General features: G+C 34.2%; 4 protein-coding genes across 4 annotated transcripts; 2 read left to right on the top strand and 2 right to left on the bottom strand.

Annotated features, from left to right (window-relative positions):
* Positions 1 to 2,374: 2,374 nt before the first annotated feature.
* On the bottom strand, positions 2,375 to 3,809 carry LOC106450904 (40S ribosomal protein S13-2-like). Its single transcript, XM_013892708.3, has 5 exons — positions 3,676 to 3,809; positions 3,508 to 3,580; positions 2,944 to 3,082; positions 2,666 to 2,852; positions 2,375 to 2,557 (listed from the first exon to the last, which is right to left on the bottom strand). The coding sequence occupies exons 1-5, from the start codon at positions 3,696 to 3,698 to the stop codon at positions 2,524 to 2,526; spliced, it is 456 nt and encodes a 151-aa protein (XP_013748162.1). The 5' UTR covers positions 3,699 to 3,809; the 3' UTR covers positions 2,375 to 2,523.
* A 5,576-nt stretch (positions 3,810 to 9,385) lies between these two features.
* LOC106450902 (LRR receptor-like serine/threonine-protein kinase RGI5) lies at positions 9,386 to 12,196 on the top strand. The gene is made up of 4 exons (XM_013892705.3): positions 9,386 to 9,900; positions 10,300 to 10,560; positions 10,650 to 11,549; positions 11,621 to 12,196. The coding sequence occupies exons 1-4, from the start codon at positions 9,468 to 9,470 to the stop codon at positions 12,097 to 12,099; spliced, it is 2,073 nt and encodes a 690-aa protein (XP_013748159.2). The 5' UTR covers positions 9,386 to 9,467; the 3' UTR covers positions 12,100 to 12,196.
* LOC106450903 (pentatricopeptide repeat-containing protein At2g45350, chloroplastic-like) lies at positions 12,164 to 14,135 on the bottom strand. Its single transcript, XM_013892706.3, has one exon. It carries the CDS (start codon positions 14,101 to 14,103, stop codon positions 12,271 to 12,273), a length of 1,833 nt encoding a protein of 610 aa, XP_013748160.1. The 5' UTR covers positions 14,104 to 14,135; the 3' UTR covers positions 12,164 to 12,270.
* A 1,575-nt stretch (positions 14,136 to 15,710) lies between these two features.
* LOC106454619 lies at positions 15,711 to 17,699 on the top strand. Its single transcript, XM_013896732.3, has 2 exons — positions 15,711 to 16,884; positions 16,982 to 17,699. Exons 1-2 carry the CDS (start codon positions 16,825 to 16,827, stop codon positions 17,585 to 17,587), a joined length of 666 nt encoding a protein of 221 aa, XP_013752186.1. The 5' UTR covers positions 15,711 to 16,824; the 3' UTR covers positions 17,588 to 17,699.
* The last annotated feature ends 1,954 nt before the right edge of the window (positions 17,700 to 19,653 follow it).

Genomic DNA, 19,653 nt, shown 5'->3' on the forward strand with positions numbered 1-19,653 from the left:
GATAGGTTAATAATGTAAGAATAAAATAAATTTTATTACTATATACTAACCATTTTAACACATATTTTTCATAATTATGAAAAATTACAAATTAAAATGATAAACTATCATATATGAGTTGTGATATTATCTAGTATTTATGGTAAATTCAGAAAATACTCAATTTCTAAATATTCTATTATATTACTTAGATATAATATAGATTTATTTGGAAATTAATATTTATTAATTATTAGGTTTGGTTTTGTACACATATAATCAGCAATATAAAATTAATTTCAAGACATTCTAAAATATAACTTCAGAGTTTCCATAAACAATTTAAAGAAATTTGTATGTTTATTTACTTTTATATTAGATATAATATACTAATTAACAAAGTTAAGGGTCTAATCAAAATACATCTATGAATTCAGATAATTGGATGAAGCTTTAGAATATAGATAATTTTGTTTGTCTTAAGGTCCATTTCAATATTATTATAATAAGTTTTCTATATAATTGAAATTAATAAAAATTTCGATAAATTAAATTTTTGATAAATATCAGTGAATCTTTTTGGTAGGTGAATAATGTAAGAATAACCTAAATTTTATTACAATATTTTAACCATTTTACCACATATTTTCATAATTATGAAAAATACAAATTAAAAAGATAAACTATCATATATGAGTTGTGATATTATCTAATATTTATGGTAAATTCAGAAAATACTAAATTTGAAAATATTCTATTATATTACTCAGATATAATATATATTTATTTGGAAATTTTAATATTTATTAATCATTAAGTTTAGTTTTGTACACAAATAATCAGCAATATAAAATTAATTTCAAGACATTCTAAAATAATACTTCAGAGTTTCCATAAACAATTTAAAGAAATTTGTATGTTTATTTACTTTTATATTAGATATAATATACTAATTAACAAAGTTAAGGGTCCAATCAAAATACATCTATGAATTCAGATAATTAGAAGAAACTTTAGAATATAGATAATTTTGTTTGTCTTAAAGCTACATATTCATATTCTGATAAAGATGAAAATCATGTAAACTAAAATCAAATATTATATTCTTCATTATAGCAATCTATAAAAATAAACTAATACATAACCGAATATGAAGCCACATATTCTATAAAAATATTATTTGAAAACTGTCTTAAGCAAAATATTAAATATAATTCGGTGCATAATGTTTTGAAAATATATTCTTAGAATTATTTTCTAATCTTATTTCTACTTCTTTTAATAACTTATACATGTGCTAAAGATGCATGTTATATTTATAATATATGAAATTAACCTAACAACACATAACAATGAAACCTTTATTGGTATTATTTGTTTGAGAATTATGAAAATCTAAAATTTTTGATTAATCAGTGATCTCTAATTCATTAATCAAAAATATATAACCTTTATAATACCAAAAATATTGATATAATCCGTTCATGACATATAAAAAGAATTTGCGGTATGCTATTAATAAAATAATATCATATATTCATGTAGATGATAATTATCATACTTTTTAAAAAAACTATTTGATATCTAATATGTAAATATTATTAAAAATATTAATTAAAATCATTGACTCAACTACAATATAGAAAATTCGTTTTTATCTAATAATAATAAATATAATAGTATATGAAATATTGTAATTATCATGTTTCCAAATTAAAAATTAAGAATATTTATAGAAATGTTGACTAAATTTAAGAGTTACAGAGAAGATGACAAATAAGCAAATTTACTTCTAAAATAATAGCAGTGTTCGAAAATGCGGGCGCCTAGCCGTATAATCGGCCAACGCCGCGATTATGACTAATCGCCTTACCTATGCTGACGACCAAAAAATAGGTCAATGAAAGCGATTAATCGGGTTTAAACCGATTTAATCCGCCTAAACCCGCATAATTGTTTTCTATTTGGCTGATTATAGACTTATATTTAAGCTCAACTGCAAGCAACTACTGAAAATAGTGGGTGTATCGAACTAGGGATCTCAAACTGCACAATCATCTTCGCACGCCACTACACCATGATGTCTCAATGTGTATTTGGATGTTTATATTCATATTTGTAAATATTTAGATATTAGTGTTTCAAAAAAAAAAATTTTATATATTTATAATTTTAAAATATATTAGAAAACAAATCTCAGATTATCCTCTGATTATTCCCCGATTTTTCAACAACTCGCTAGCTCGCTGGCCGCCCGACTAACGCCTGGAATAATAATAGTATAGATGAGTGTTGTTTTCTTCACATAATTGTAACCAGTGCGTCTCCAGGAACACTGCAACTGATGGATATTCTGTGTTGTGTTTTTTATAATATTTAGAAACTCTTGAGAAAATAATTAAAAAGTTTTTTTACTTGAAATCATCAAAACCACAACTGTAACTTGAAAAAACAAACACAAAACGAAAATGAGAAAAAAAAACTCTAGTTGATACGAATAGAAACGACCAACAACTCCACTTCAATCCATGCACTTCATGCTCTCTAAGCAACAAGCGTGGAGGCAGTAGTAGACTCGCTGCAAAAACAAAAAAAAAAGCATATTCAAGAATCTTTAATCAACAAAATAATAAGAAAAAGAACCAACGCGTTGATCAAGATTGGGTAGGTTATAAGGTGCACTTACTACTTCCAGACTGGAGGAAGCTTCTTGGTCTTCTTGTAATAGCGAGCAAGGCGGTGGATCCTGCTCTCGACAAGAATCAACCTGAACTTGGAATCCTTGTCTTTCCTGTTCCTCTCCAAATGCTTGCGGATAGCAACAGCTTTCTTGATCAAATGGTACAGATCCTCAGGAATCTCAGGAGCAAGACCTTTTAAAAGACAACAATGAAACTATTTAAGTTTCTTCCTGCTTATCCATAGCATATTGATACACAAATGATCAAGGAGTAAAACACAAACCGTGTGCTTTGAGAATACGCAAGATCTTGTTTCCGGTAACGCTCTTGACCTGAGGGATACCGTGAGAGTCACGGAGAATGACACCAATCTGAGATGGAGTCAAACCTTTCTTTGCAAACTTGCAAATCGACTCATCAACCTGTTTAACAGTATGGAATTGATCAGACCAAGTCTAATAAAATCAACCACGTACTTCTCAGACAATGGAACAAAACATTTCTTCATCGCTTAACAGAAGATGAACCAAATCAAGTTCCAGAGCTAGAAAGAAAACGTTCCGACAAACCCCAATAAAACAAGTTATAGTTCCGGTTCTTAGTACTAGGAGTGAGATAAGTTAAGCAATTAAATAACCAGACGACAACAATCAAAGACACAACTTAAGCTAATGTCTCAACACGAATAAAACAAAACCAAAGCGAATAAAAACGTTCCGACAAACTCAATAAAACAAGTTACAGTTCCGGTTCTTAGTACTAGGAGTGAGATAAGTTAGGCAAACAATCAAAAGACACAACTGAAGCTAATGTCTCAACACAAACACCAAATCAACATCAATCTTACATCGAGTGCGGTGGTCTTGAGCCATGTCGGAGGTGAACGCTTGTACGGCAAAGCAGATGCAGAGATCCCCTTTCTACACAATCACAAAATGAGGAGATTAGAATCATAATATAACACCTGAATCGATACAAACAGGTAAGAAGATGATGAGAACTATGACGAACGTACCCTCTTGAATGCATACGCCCCATCTTGAACAACTAAGAGTTTCTTCACTGTCTCGATGAGATCGTTGCAGCTGCGCGTCAAGAGAGAAGCCTTTATATACTAAACCCTAGTTTTATTCATTTACGATTGGGTCGACATCTCGTTTTGTAAAAGCTCAATCGTTGGGCTTTAGATCATGTTTTGTAATAGCCCATTATAGGAAGAAAGGCCCATAACTAAAATATGCCATTTGATCTATTTTATTTCTTTATAAATAAAAGCCCGTACGTCAGTTTTGGTACTAAGCGAAAAACAACTAGTAATTACTAATTAAAATTCGGTTATGTTCGACTCGATTTTTTGGATGATTTCTGATAATTTAAAGTGATAATTTATTGTAATTTGCATACAAATATTGGATAATTCAACAGGTCCTATGATTTTGAATTTTTCGTGATTATTGTCTCTTTTAGTTAATATCAATACGATTTTGGATCGATTTGTTTTGGTTTCTTGGTTCTCATATAATGTATTCAGCCTTTTTTTTTAGAGTGATAAAATATAGTTGACGCAGTGAGCGAGATCTTTGCCTTTGCATGTATAGTATGAAAGTGTGATCATGCATATGCTTAAAGCTGGATTTAGTCTTTTAAGTTGTAATTGATCAATGTTTTGAATGGATTATTACTCTTTGATAATACCATAATGTCAGAAAATGATCATAAAATAACAGCATATCAAGAACTACGTAAAAGAAATTAAAGGTTTAGAGAAACGCAAGAATAAATAAGAGTGAGAATATTAAAAGCAAAAGAGAAAACTTGTGAGGATATGTATGTCGATGAGATTATTGTTAATTAACTAAAGTGCACATTTGTCTGGGTCACGTGATTCCTTGTGAGCAGTATTCGATGTTAGCATATAAATAGCATCCTTATAAGTTATAACATGTGAAAAATAATATCCTTAATATATGTACTGCATTCTTGAAAACTATATGTCTTGAACTTGCTTGGTTAATTGTAGTCTCCAATAAATCTTGGTTTCTATGAAACAAACACCACATCATATCAATAACAAAAAACTATTCAGATTAATATACATTGCATTGATTTCCATGGGTATAAAGTTTGATATAATTCTGTAAACATCTATGACTACATCTACGAACTCTCACGAATATATATGCAGTAGATGTATATATTAGTTTCTAAGGTTTGTTTACTTAACCATCCTTTAGTCTCTATTATTGAAGCTCTTTCTTTTTTTGAAACTCTTTTTTTTTTGAACAAAATAAGATTGAAGCTCTTTTGTTTTTGAACAACCAAATATTTCATTCATAAACTTAAAGACGTAGCATAGGGTTTGCGTGATACAAGGCATATTTAGCTAAAGCATTTGCAGCCGAGTTTAAGCTTCTAGGAACATAAGAAAAAGTAATAGGTGAGAAAGATGAAGATGAAGATAGGTTCTCCATATCTAAACTGATTCTGTAGAGCTCCACTTGATGTTGCTTCGAGATTGGTGATTTGATAAGCACATGATTATCTGATTTGAGGCAGTTATTGGATAGATGAAGGGCCCTAGCTTAGCTTGAAAGAGAGCTTCCCGAACCGCTAGCACCTCGACCATCAGGGGTGATGTGACGAACAATTCCGTTGAAGTGCCCTGTCTCATTCAGATTACTATAAAGCACATTAGTGTCTCGGGCTTAAATTTCGAACCCTATGACTATATTTTCGAACTCTCATAGATATATTTACGGTTCCAAGTTAACCATGCTTTAGTCTATTATTATATGCTTTACAAAAATGTTACTTTATATGCGTAATCTTAACACATAGTAGTCTATATATGCGTAATCTTTAACACATAGTGAATCGAGTAAACAATTACCGTGAGTTTACGTCACAGTCACAGAACCGAGACTACTGTTTCACTGTACCAGAATTGAAATGGTTACATTTTTAATGTGATATGTGTGATGCATATGGTGTGTTGGGGTTGAATGACTTTGATTACGAATCAATTATTTGAGGGGCGAGCTGTTAGGTATGATAATGGCATACATTGGTCAACTGTGTGAACAAAATAAATATCTGCCAAAGCTGAGAGCCTGAGAGGACTACTATTTCCACCATAATCAAAGATTTAATTAATAATTATATTTTAAATACTGATCGTAATTTTACATGAGTTTTGTTTGATATAACTCACTGTTTGTATTTACTATATTATTAGTTGTTACACAGATATAAGTATCATGGAACACATTAAAAATGTAATCATTAGCTTGCATATTGTTTGTATCATGGACACTACTTCGTTTTGTCTTCCCGTGTTAGGTGAGACAAAAGAAATAATCAAATCTTACCTTTTATATTAGAATTTTCTGAATTCGAAATGTGGATACGACAACAAAATTGTTGGTTAGTATAGTTTCGTATTGCTTAACGTATAGCAAATGTTAATTGAAAACTTGAAATACGTGATGAAGCTACTTAACTATAAGTACTTGTACACACACAAAATCATGATAACAATGCATTTGAAAATGTCGAGATTTTCTAACATCTGGTAACTAATTGGCACGCGTATATATAGCGTTGGACAGTTTTAGATATATTAAATCAAAGAAAGCATCGAACAAACACGAGTTTCGTTTTTCAACGTCTGAATATACGAGACGAAGAAAACATAGACTTATAAATAGTATTGCTATTTATAGTTCCACTTAGATTTAGACACGATATGTAACAAAACAAAATACATAGATGTGCACAAAAACAAAACAAGGATGATATTCCGTTGAATGCGGTGCCTACCAAGTACCAACATATTCAATATTATGATTATTATTTGAATTTTTACTCTTAACAATAGTAGTATGAAACATCGTAACATTTAATGTATCATAGAGTTCGAGTGGTAGGGGATGGTAGACTTTTTTTCTCTCTTCTCTCTCTTTGAGATTCCGAGAGATTAAGAGTTGCGGTGGTCCCCTCGACGGTGGAAAAATCCGATTCCGGTACATGGTGGTCCTCTCGACGGCGTGTAGCCGGCTCCTGCTTCTGGTGGTTCCGCGCTTCTTCTGGCGGAACTATCCGGTTTCCGTTTTTCACGGTGATGAAGCTCTGACTGCGTGTGGTGCTCGCCGGTTATAGTCTAATGTTTGGGTTGGTGACCGAGGTGTGACGAGTTCATGGTGTGTGAGGACCTGAGATTGGATGAGCTCTCGATTTCAGTTTCGATTGAGCTCTCTATAGCGTTCGATTGAAGAAGCTGTTTCCATTAACCTTCCAATACAGTAGTTGGAGGTGGTTGCGGTGATTCTGTTAAGGTCCATGGCGTCGCGTTCTGATCCCGGCGTGTTCCGGCGAAGTTTGCGGTTGTTTTCCGTCTTCGGCTTGCGCTCGGTGCCGGTGTCTATTTGTGTGACGCGTGTCTCGCCTCGTTGTTTCTGGCTGACACGTGTCTTCTCGTTTCGTTAAAAGTAACACGCGTTTCGTTGGCGTGTTTTCTTGTCGGTTCGTCCGGTTTGTTATTGGGCCTGAGGCCGTTTGTAGTTTGTCTTCGACTTGGTCCGTTTGGTCTGTTTCGTTGGGTTATGATGTTTTTTTGGTGTTGGGCTTGGCCCGTTTAATAAAATAATATTTAGAGGCAAAAAAAAAAAGTAGTATGAAACATCGTACTCATGCAGTCATGCATCCAAACAAAATGTGACAGGCTGGGTTTGCTACCTGTGAGCCTTTCTCTTATAGACGAAGACGATTCAAACACTTGTATAAGAAGTGACCTTGATGATAACATATTATTGTTATGTATTTAACTTCTATAAATTTACCACCAAGGTCTTATATGGTGATATTAGACATGAGACAAATACCTGAAAGTTCTTTATAATTTATATTTTTGCTTCGAAACATCATATCGAATGCTGTTAGATTCGGGTTTATTATGAGCTTTCAACTCAAAACCAATTGGCAATTAGTGGATTGGCCCTAACCCTTTATATATTACTTAATGTCCCATTGATTTTCCAATGTGGGATATACATATCCCTTAATACCCCCTCCTCGAGATGATGGCTCTTATCGGCCAGAAATCTCGGAACCTTTTTAAGACAGTTATACTCGGTCGAGCGAGTCAATTACGACCTATATACCCGGTCGGGTAGGGTTAATATTAATTAGGGGTTTAACTTATTAGGATCTGGGCTCTGATACCATGTTAGATTCGGGTTTATTATGGGCTTCCAACTCAAAACTAATTGGCAATTAGTGGATTGGCCCTAACCCTTTATATATTACTTAATGTACCATTGATTTTTCAATGTGGGATACATATCCCTTAATACCATAACACTAAGAGGATTTTTTAACTTTGGCACGTTTAGTAGATGTACGATAGCTAAACTGTTCATAGATTAGTTGTTTTTTTTGGTCATATAGATTAGTTGTTTTAACTTGGGGTTTATGTATGAATTGAGAAACTTGAATGTTTTCTAACTACATGTCAATGATGTCATCATACACACAGAGAAATGACTGCACTAACTAAAGAGTTATAATGGACACATTACTTTACGATAAATCTCAGTCTCACTCAAAACTACAATGATTTCATTCTGTCAAACGACACACACGCACAGAAATATTATTACATATATGACTGTATATCATCCAGACATCCACCTCTACCGACGAAGTAATAGATTACAAAAAAGGAAACGAGACATCTTAAAGGAGCCCTATAGCCTTTTGCTTTATTCGCTTGCTTTATGTCTTTCTTGTTTCTGTAAACTCACATGTTATACTTTAGAGTAGAGTGAGGTGTTGGTCCATTTACAATTTTTATGTGATCAAATCAAGAAAATAGCAAAACACTATCTCAAGAGAGGTTCACATGTTTTTTTAAATAACTTATATTTGATTAATCGTGTAAAACAAAATGTTCACATGTTGCTTCTATTGACTTGCCTCCATCGTCTGCTTTGTCCCATTTGATGTACTCTTTGCCCATGCCTCTTGGATGCCTCTTTATCTTTCTTTTTATCTAAAAAAAAAATTGTATTACAATATATATATATATATATATATATATAATATAACCTACTCTTGTTTCATTCATGTAACAATTATTTGCAGCAAATATAGTAATTCAGTGGAATAATGTCAACAAATGTCATTTATCTTTGTTCCTTATTCTCCATGTGAACATATAAGCTTGATATCAGGTTATATTATATTGTACATATCACATAGGTAAGGATATTTACTCACGATGATCTGAAAATCACAAATACAACTATAATCTAGTTTGAAATGAGATAAAAACAAAACATATGGGAATAATTTTTTTGTACAAACATTTTCCCAAAGAAACTTGAACTAAACTAACGTGTATAAATGTTCATGGAGTATAGAACAAATGAGGTTTTTTTTTCATAGTGGAATGAAGCATTTATGAAAACTTATTATTTCATATTAATGTTAGCAAACCCTAACTTCAGTGGATATATGAAAAAGTGAAAACAATGATATGCAAAAGTACAATTTTATAGCTGGTGCACTGAAAAAGAAACAACTTTTCTTACCATTAAATCTTAGTGAGAGTTGGCATCATTTTAAATTTTGAAAATAATAAAAAAGCTAGATTCGCCTAACTATTACTGTACTATACTGAAAAGTCTTTAAAAAAGAATCTTTTACTTAGAAAAATAAAATGTTTTGACTCTTCAAAAACCAAAAAAAGAGTCATTATCTTCTTCATCACTCTCACACACTCTCTCTCTCTCTTCTCTTCAACCAAACATGGTTTCCCCTGTCTCACTCTCCCTCATCCTCTCCTTCTCCTTCCTCTTCCTTTCACCTTCACTATCTTCCCCATCAGAGCTCGACATTCTCCTCGACATCAAATCCTCTCTCGACCCACAGAAACGCTTCCTCACTTCATGGACTCCGGACTCCGACCCTTGCTCCCCCGGCTCCTTCGACGGTGTCGCCTGCGACGGAAACCGCCGCGTAGCTAACATATCTCTCCAAGGAATGGGTCTAACCGGAACCATCCCTCCTTCCATCGGTCTCCTCACTAGCTTAACCGGTTTATACCTACACTTCAACTCCTTAACCGGTCAGATTCCTAAAGATATCTCAAATCTACCTTTCCTCGCCGATTTATACCTCAACGTCAACAATCTCTCCGGTGAAATCCCTCCTCAAATCGGAGACTTAGACAATCTTCAAGGTCAGTCTTGTTTATGCATGCGTTCTTGAATTAGTCTTAACTCATTTATACTTCATTTATTACAGTAACAAGATCTTAAGTGTGTCCGGTTTGGTTTTCCTTCCTCTGTTTTTGTTTTTAAATGTATATTGAGAGTTTTGACACATGTTAAAAAATATTTTAAATTTTGACCATAAGTGTATTGTTTTTTTAATGAACTATTTTTATAATTTTTAACCAATCAAAAGTTAATAAATATGATTATTTTTATAGTTTACAATTTACTATTATTACATAATAAAAATTGTATTAATATGCATATTTTCATATATTTTTTTAAAAAAAGGAAGGAATATAACAGTAGAAAAAAAGAGAGAGCTAGTCTTGTAACTGGTTTAGATTCTATATTGCTTTTTGCAGTTCTTCAGTTATGTTACAACAAGTTAAGTGGGAGTATACCAACACAGTTAGGTTCTCTCAACAAGATCACTGTCTTGGCTTTACAGTATAACCAACTCTCCGGTGCTATACCGGCAAGTTTAGGCGATATCCGTACGTTAACGAGGCTTGATTTGAGCTTCAACGATCTCTTTGGTCCTGTTCCGGTTAAACTCGCCGGTGCTCCTCTGCTTGAAGTTCTTGACATTCGCAACAACTCCTTCTCCGGCTTTGTTCCCTCTGGTAAAAAATACTTAAGATAACCGAACCAAACCAACGGCATAACCGGAACAAACCGGATCTAATTTCTTGTTTTTTTTGGGTGTTTTCAGGTTTGAAGAGGCTAAACAATGGGTTCCACTATACAAACAACCACGGTTTATGCGGAGATGGTTTCACAGATTTGAAACCTTGTACCGGTTCTAACGAACCGAACCTAAACCGTCCCGACCCAACAAACCCAAAGACTTTCAGAACAACCGATGATGTTAAACCGGAATCTGCAGACTTACAAAGAAGCAACTGCAGCAACAACAACGGCGGGTGCTCATCAAAAGCCTCTAAGTCAGCACCTTTGGGAGTCGTCATGGGACTAATAGGATCATTACTCGCAGTTGCAGTCTTCGCTGGCTCAACGTTCACATGGTACAGACGAAGGAAACAGAGGATTGGAAGCAGTCTTGATGCTATGGACAGTAGGGTAAGCACTGAGTACAACTTCAAAGAACCTTCCAGAAGAAAAAGCTCTTCTCCGTTGATCAGCTTAGAGTACTCGAGGGGTTGGGATCCCTTAGGTAGAGGACAGAACAGTAACAACAACAGTGCGTTGTCTCAAGAAGTCTTTGACAGCTTTATGTTCAACCTCGAGGAGATTGAGAGAGCCACTCAGAGCTTCTCTGAGGTTAATCTGCTGGGGAAGAGTAACGTCTCTTCGGTTTATAAAGGTACCCTTAGAGACGGCTCTGTTGCAGCCATCAAATGTATAGCGAAATCGAGCTGTAAGTCAGATGAATCGGAGTTTCTCAGAGGGTTGAAGATGCTGACGTTGCTGAAGCACGAAAATTTAGTGAGGCTGAGAGGCTTTTGCTGCTCAAAAGGGAGAGGAGAGTGTTTCCTTATCTACGAGTTCGTCCCTAATGGTAATCTCTTGCAGTATCTTGACGTCAAGGATGAGAGTGGTGATGTTCTTGAATGGACTACTCGAGTTACCATCATAAATGGAATCGCCAGAGGTTAGTTCTTTCACAAACCAAACTCTGTTCTTGTAAGTGAAGTCTCATGTGTTTTTTTTTTCTTTCTTCAGGCATTGTTTACTTGCATGGAGAGAATGGGAATAAGCCTGCAATAGTTCACCAGAATCTATCAGCAGAGAAGATCCTCATTGACCATTGGTATAATCCTTCTCTTGCGGACTCCGGTCTCCACAAGCTTTTCACAGATGATATCGTCTTCTCGAAGCTCAAAGCAAGTGCTGCGATGGGATACTTAGCTCCTGAGTACATAACTACAGGAAGGTTCACTGACAAGAGCGACGTCTACGCCTTTGGTATGATTCTGTTGCAGATACTCAGTGGCAAAAGCAAAATCAGCCATTTGATGATCTTACAAGCTGTAGAGTCTGGAAGACTGAACGAAGATTTCATCGATCCAAATCTTAGAAAGAAGTTCCCGGAGACAGAAGCTGCTCAGCTCGCTAGACTTGGTCTTCTCTGCACTCATGAATCCTCAAACCAGAGACCATCCATGGCAGATGTTGTGAAAGAACTGAATAAACTCTCATGATGTAACAATCTTATCTCCTTTGTAACTGTAGCTGATGTACTTAGGATGTAAAAACAAGTGCATGTGAATGAATATGTTGTGACATTGTCTTCATCTATTTACTCTGTTTTGTTCTTCATTTGATTCACAAGGGGTTGCAGAATAGGTTTACATCATGGTTGCACAATCGTTTTATCTACAAAGAAACTCATGGACTCTTCCATCAAGCTCAATCCAACTACATCCAGGAATCTTTTCTATATTTTTCTCCTTCATCATCGTTCTAACTCTACGAACATCCTTCCACATTCCATTACTAGCATACATGTTGGAGAGAAGCACATAGGAGCTCGGATTATAGCCACCTTGCAAAATGAGGTGTTTCGCGACAAGCTCTCCCGTTTCAAACTCCTTATGGTGACTACAAGCGGTGAGAAACGTTCTCCAGATGACATCGTTTGGCTCAATTGGCATTCCCTCTATCAAGTTTCTCGCCAGCTCTATACTTCCTGATCTCGCTAGTATGTCCACCATACATCCATAGTGTTGCAGTCTCGGTTCTATCTTGTGTTTTCTCCTCATGAGCTCAAAGCAGAGAAGGCCTTCCTTCACCAAACCAGAGTGGCTGCATGCGTTTAGGACTCCAACGAAAGTGATATGGTCAGGCTTTATGGAGCGTCTTTCAATCTGTAAGAGCATGTCGAATGCGGATTCTCCAAGACCGTGAACAGCTAGCCCACCAATCATGGCGTTCCAGTGATCGATACTTTTGCTTTCGATTCCCTCGAAAACTCCCATGGCGTGTTGTATGCTTCCGCATTTCGAGTACATATCGATAAGAGCAACTCCGAGTTTTCCACTTAAAGGAAACTGTTTCTCCACAATGTACAGATGCATATCAATGGCTTTGGATAATCTACCAAGCTGAGCAATAGCAGAGAGAACTATCACTAAACTCGTTTCATCTGGTGTTAAGTGACTCTCCTTTTCCATGTGGTTAAATACTTCAAGAGCTTCCATGTGATACCTGTTTTGAACGTAACCACTCATCATAGAGTTATACGCCACAACATCTCTATGTGGCATTTGGTCAAACAGAGTCTTAGCCTCATGAACCAAACCTAACTTCCCATACCCATCGATCATAATAGCCCAAGTAACCACATCCCTTCTCGGCATCACATCGAATAAACCTTTAGCATCCTCAATCCTCCCATGCTTTACATATCCACCGATCATCGAGTTCCACGAAATCAAGTCCTTCTCCGGCATTTCATCAAACAGCTTCGCCGCCACGTTAACTCCATCTGCTCTCTGAGCATACCCGCCGATCATAGAGTTCCAAGTTATCAAATTCCTCTTCTCCCTCGGCATCAAACCAAACAGCTCGCCCGCGGATTCAACCAATCCACATTTAACATAACCATCGATCATCGAGTTATAAGAAACAGAGTCTCTCTGAGGCATTCTATCGAACACCTGCCGCGCGAACCCCAAACAACCGCACTTTATATACAACCCGATCAAGCAGTTCTGGAGGAACAGATCCGACCAAGTTCCAGTCTTTATCAAAAACCCATGAACCTGCGTCCCTTCCTTCACAAACCCTAACCTCGAGCACGCTTTCAAAGCGAGAGAGAGCGAGAATTTATCCACGGGAACACTGCTCTCGAGCATCAAACAGACCAAGAACAGAGCTTTCCTCGGATCGACTCCGTGAGAGTGAGATTTGATCACTGCGTTCCATAGAAACGGATCTTCCACCTCTCCGGAAGAAGATACATGATGCTCGTGGAAGACACAACGCGCGAATTCAGCGAGAAACGGGCGGCGAGAGGAGGAGGAGGCGGAGGCGAAGGCGAGGACGATCCTCGTCGTGAGATCGGGGTTTTTGATGAGTCCCGTCGTGATCAATCGAGCATGGAGTTTGTTTAAGTCGTGTGATGTTTTGCAGGCTCCGAGGAGGTGGATGGTGGGTGAAATCGAACTCCATGGATGATGACGAGAGTGCGCGAAGACGAGCATTTCTGTTAGGAGATAAAACAGGATTGGGTTTATGTTCGTTTAACGGTTATGTATTGTCTACGTGGAATATTAGTTAAACGACGCCGTGTAGTGTTGGCTCTCAAATTGTGGCCCTGAGAGTTTGGAGTTAAGAGTCCAATAGTAAAAATTAGAAATCGTTCAAAGCCCACCATGACAACTGTCTAGTAATCAGTTCTTGACCAGACCAGTACTTGAGGTGTTTTTGATAACTATATACCTCTCCTTTATGTCTTTGAACACTTCAAAAACATTGAGCCTTAGCCCCATTTTTTCCATGCATTTGGATCAGCGCATTCCCCAGTACTGCTAGGGTTTTAGATTTTTGTGTAACCATTTTCGTGTAACCATTTTCGTGTAATAAAGATGTTTTGAAAAAAGTTTTGATGTTTTAAAATATTAGACGTTTTGATACTTTAAAAGTACTTTAACTTTATTGAAAATTGGTTAACTTATAATATTTTACTATTTATGATTGTTAACTTATTATCAATTTATGTATTTGTGTAAAATATTTTATATTATGGAACAGATGGAGTAATAGTTAAAGGTTTATTTTTTAAAAAATATATGTATATTTTAATAAAAACTTAATAAAAAGTCCAAAATATTTTATATGAACATGTATATTTTAATTTTATCATAATTATTTAAGAAATTTACTTACAGCACTTTTTAAAAATAGTTAGTAAATTTTTTAATAAATATTAGATTTAAGAGTTTTTTTTTGACCAAATGTCAATAAAATTATTGAACCGGCCCTAACTTGTTTGGGGTGGCTATTTGATGCATCCTCAAGTACCATATATGTCTCCGTCTAGTATGAAACGGAACGAGTTTTGATCCATATTCCCACGTTTAATTTGCATATAGATTGACAAGTTTTGTGCGCAGTAAGGTCCCTAATGTCTTTATTGCACTCCATTTCTTAATTTCCTTAAGGAGAGATAGAGACAGCAAAACAGAAAGAATAGAATTAGACTAACATTCGCGTTCAACTTCGAAGCATATTCCTCTACAAGAATTAGATACATCTTAAAATATAGGTCCATGAAAAACTATGTCCGGATGTTAAGATAGTGATAAGCACTGACTTCCTCGCAAGTCATAGTCAGGATGGAGTGCTACGATATATCTTGCGTTTATCCCCTTTATCAAATTGGTTATTTATAAATATAGCATATATTTTAGTGCAAAGTTGCAATTAAAAAATCGCGCTTGATTAGTATAAAACGAAAGCGCTTATTTGTCGTTTACTCAATAATAAATCTAATTAGAATCATGCCAAATTCCAAATTTATTAGTTTTAGGGTACTTGATTAGATATTGGTTCTTCTTGCTATATCAGGAGCCATACATGCCTGTCTCAACCAAAATAGTATACTATGAGCAACTAGTATCCAATTTAAGTGACTATACGGTAATTCAAATTATGGCTACACGACATATTGACAAGTACACTTATTCGAGAGTTAATTACTTAATTATCATATATAATTAATCAGTGAAGTGAATATATGGTTAAAACCACAACCACAAATATATATATATATATAGCTTAAAATTTAAGTTTTATTTTTGCTAAAATTTGGCTTAAAATTTAAGTTTTGAAAGATTTCATAGGTTTAGTTAGTTTATCCATACAATTCAATCAACACAGTGCAAGATTAAGAAAGAAAGTATATATATAGTTATTATATGGTACGTGTATAATAAACCAAACTAAGCGGCGATGAAAATACGTCTATATATGTTTGATGTTATGTAAGTTACATTTGGTTGGCACTTGGCACAATGAAAGCGAGTGTCAAAGAAAAAACAAATATGAATCGTCATTATGTTGAAATACAAATGCTTGACTCAAAGATTAAAAACGAACAAAATAAAGAAAAAAAATCAAAGATTGAGGCTGACCATCCATGTAACAAGTCCAGAATGTCGCGATCAAATCTTCTAATCTACGTACGTATATCTTTTACACTCGACCCTTATGACGAAAACGAAACAAGTACCTAAATAAAAGCAATCAACTAAAAGTTTGACAAACATAGCTAGTTGATAAAAAAATGTAATAATTTCATGTTTACAATAAATAAGTCTTATATTTCTGCGTATATAATCGCTTGTGTAAATTATATGAGAGATTAATATTATACTAGCCTAATTAGGTAAACTAACAATAACTGATTTTAGATATTATATATACTTTTTGGACAAATAAATGAAAGTATAATATAGCTATCGCCCATGGATTTTACTTACATATACAGATGATGGTTTAGAAAAACCATTAGAAGTATCTATCTCAAGTAAAACAAAAAAAAGTTATATTTTTATTAGGTGGATATTTCAAGTGATGAGAATTCTATACAGAATATCTTAAAGGCCGACGCAAATTGAAGAGATATTATTCATCCAGGGTAAAAAAATTTACCCTAAACGTAGACATACCAAGTTCGAAATCCCAACATTTATAATGAAAAAAATTAGCATAAGAATTTCTTGCATTCAAAAAAAGAATTTATTAATATTAAGAAGAAATAATGAAGATGATAAATAAAAAGTAATAAGTGGCAGCCATGGCACCAATTGACACGTTGTTAATTCAGCATAAGCAAATGTCAACGCTCCGTCTGTCTATTTATATGATAACCAAACGTCTTACTCATTCTCAAACTCATACAAACTCCATTCACTCTCAACATGAAGCTTGTTTGGTCGCCCGAAACCGCCTCTGACGCCTACATTGACACCGTTAGATCAGTATGTGATTTAGCTTAAAAACCATATATGATATTGTCACATATGTGTATATTTATTTATCCTACGTAAATATTTGCATCTATATATGTGTGTATAGTGTAAGAACTACAAAGAATCAGGAGTGGCGGAGTTCTTATCAGCTACAGCCGCTGGATGGAACGCGAGGCTAATCGTCGAGACATGGTCACGCGGGGATCCAGTCGCGACCAGCGTGGGACTAGCGGTTGCTGCAGCTCACACGTCAGGGAGACATGTGTGCATAGTACAAGATGAGCAGTCGAAACATGAGTACGTATTAGCCATGAGAGGAGTGGTTACTACGGAAGCTACGGAGGTCGTGGTGGTCATAGAATCTACAGAGAACACTATGGAGGAGTTTCCCGGCGTGGAGTTCTTGGTGGTGGACTCAAAGCGACGAGAGTTCTTAAGAACGCTGAGGTCTGCGAAATTAAGCAACAAGGGCGCCGTTTTAGTGTGTAAAAACGCCGCGCAGAGAGCGATCTCTCGTTTCAAATGGCAAGATGTGTTGAAAGGAGAGACACGTGTAGCGAGATCCGTGTTTTTGCCTGTTGGGAATGGGTTAGATATCGCACACGTGGGAGCTATCGGTGGTCTCCAACGTGGTGACTCAAGAAAGCATCCTAGCCGTTGGATAAGACACGTGGATCATCTATCGGGAGAGGAGCATTTGTTCAGACGTTAGAATTGGAATTTACTCTTTTTTACCCTTTATGATGTCTAATGATGTAAATAAACATCCAAACAACAAAATTAATTTCTCATAATCAACATGTCTACACGATGTAAAATTATTGATACTAGAGATTTTGCCCGGGCTACGCCCGGGTTTATTCAAATAACCTTATATTTAACATTTGTATTACAAAATATTATTTCTATGTTATAAGAATATAAATAGAAATTGAATTAGAAATGAGTAAAACTTACAATTTTGTTTTACTATCTAAAATATGTATGGGATGGTAAACAAATGCAAAATTAATATATAATTTGTTAAACCGTAGTTATTATCCAAAGTATCTTTTCTTACATATTTAGATTATTAAGTAAATATATTATTAATCTCCACATCAAATATTTCTTTGTTATATGTATTATTTCTATTAATCTTTTAGTAATCATGTCTAACTCTTTATTAAAAGTTCAAATATTCTATACTAATATTTTTTTTTAAACTTTCTCTTATTTTATGTATCATATATTTGTTTATACATCATCTGATTTAATTAAAATTTTAATTTCATATATATGTATATATATGTTCATTAAAAAAATCATAAAATGTGTAACCACTTTGAATATTTAAATATGTAAATTTATGCCAAAAAGTGATTCAATAATTTTTTGAAATTTCGAAACTATAATTTATTTTCAATATTGTTTTTTGGTATTTATTATTTTGTAAATAATTTTTTTATTATAAAAATGCAAAATTAATGATTCAATGTTCAGTTATAAATAAATGTACTTTGGATATTAGTTTATTTATTATGGTACTTCGGATATTAAATAAAATGTAAAATAAAAGTACTTTGTATGGTCAAATATTTTATGTTTAAATTTTTGTGGAAATATATGATACTATTATTAAAAAATACCAAAATAACTAAAAGTTTGACATAGAAATGACGGCGGTGAGAAATCTTGCAGTTCTTTTTTATTTGTTGATGACTTGCTTTCGGCTTCTTGTGAATATTCTTCACCCAATATTTTCTATTTTTTACGGAGAAACATTGAAATAGAAGTCAATAAGAAAGCATGCCTAAGGATCGTTCTATATGAGACGAAATAGCGTTAACAAAAGTAAAAAACATTGAGCTTCAGACCAAGCTCAACAAATCGAAGACATTGTTTTTGTTTCCAAAAATATAAGTGAATACACATAAAAGTATGGCCGCTTGTTGTAGATAGATACATACGGAACACCTTATTATAGACATAAACGGTAAATTTCTGAGATTATGGTTTCAATGAAGTGAGAACATGTTTTCAGGCATCATTTCCTCGTATGAGATGACCAATCTATGCCTCGACTACCTTTTTGTACTTGTAGACTTATTCCTCGTTTTTATATCTGCATCAATAGAGGAAGAAAATGAGTTGTGTTATAAAAATAGCAGTACGGTTTGACTGTCCGAATCAAAGTCTCTTTTAGATTGGAGTAAATTTTCTTGCTAAAAAAAAGTAGTAGTTCAGTTACAAAAAAATAGCAGTACAGTGGTGTTAATATTGAGTGAATTATATGTCTTCCTAACCTTTTAGAGATGGAAGACTATAGTAGATTCCTTATACACAACTGTTCTATACTCTTCTAGGACTAATGTTTTTCCCTTGAAAACAAATAACAAATATATAAAAAAAATACAAAAACAAAACAGAAAACAAATATTTTGCAGATTGGATTATAATATTTATATTATTTCCTTTTCCAAAGCTCCACATTTAATTAAAAAAAAATCTGTTTAAGAAATATACTTTTACATCTCCAATTCATTAATTAATGATAAATTTTTAATTTCAAAAATACCAATTAGGTTTATTGAAATTATATTGTTAAAAATTGTGAAAATTAGTTAATTACAACAGAATAATAAATTAATCAAAATGTAATATATATTTTCTTAATATGTGTGAAAATTTAAAATTTATCTGTTTTTTGAATCAGATAGAATATAATTTATTAGGATGTTCCCCCAATAAGTAGCCACAAATAGAAGAGTATAGCAAAACAATTGTTTTGATAAATAC

This window comes from Brassica napus, chromosome A5 (assembly GCF_020379485.1).
Source record: "Brassica napus cultivar Da-Ae chromosome A5, Da-Ae, whole genome shotgun sequence".
Taxonomy (NCBI): Eukaryota; Viridiplantae; Streptophyta; class Magnoliopsida; order Brassicales; family Brassicaceae; genus Brassica; species Brassica napus.

What these genes read in the sequence shown, in the direction of transcription:
- LOC106450904 (XM_013892708.3), bottom strand. Translation starts at nt 3,698, where the DNA reads ATGGGGCGTATGCATTCAAGAGG. An exon ending in TCAAGACCACCGCACTCGAT is followed by an intron (nt 3,083 to 3,507) that starts GTAAGATTGATG and finishes ACTGTTAAACAG; the next exon opens with GTTGATGAGTCGATTTGCAA. An exon ending in GCGTATTCTCAAAGCACACG is followed by an intron (nt 2,853 to 2,943) that starts GTTTGTGTTTTA and finishes GTCTTTTAAAAG; the next exon opens with GTCTTGCTCCTGAGATTCCT.
- LOC106450902 (XM_013892705.3), top strand. Translation starts at nt 9,468, where the DNA reads ATGGTTTCCCCTGTCTCACTCTCCCTCATCCTCTCCTTCTCCTTCCTC. An exon ending in AGACTTAGACAATCTTCAAG is followed by an intron (nt 9,901 to 10,299) that starts GTCAGTCTTGTT and finishes TGCTTTTTGCAG; the next exon opens with TTCTTCAGTTATGTTACAAC. An exon ending in CATAAATGGAATCGCCAGAG is followed by an intron (nt 11,550 to 11,620) that starts GTTAGTTCTTTC and finishes TTCTTTCTTCAG; the next exon opens with GCATTGTTTACTTGCATGGA.
- LOC106450903 (XM_013892706.3), bottom strand. Translation starts at nt 14,103, where the DNA reads ATGCTCGTCTTCGCGCACTCTCGTCATCATCCATGGAGTTCGATTTCA.
- LOC106454619 (XM_013896732.3), top strand. Translation starts at nt 16,825, where the DNA reads ATGAAGCTTGTTTGGTCGCCCGAAACCGCCTCTGACGCCTACATTGAC. An exon ending in ACATTGACACCGTTAGATCA is followed by an intron (nt 16,885 to 16,981) that starts GTATGTGATTTA and finishes ATGTGTGTATAG; the next exon opens with TGTAAGAACTACAAAGAATC.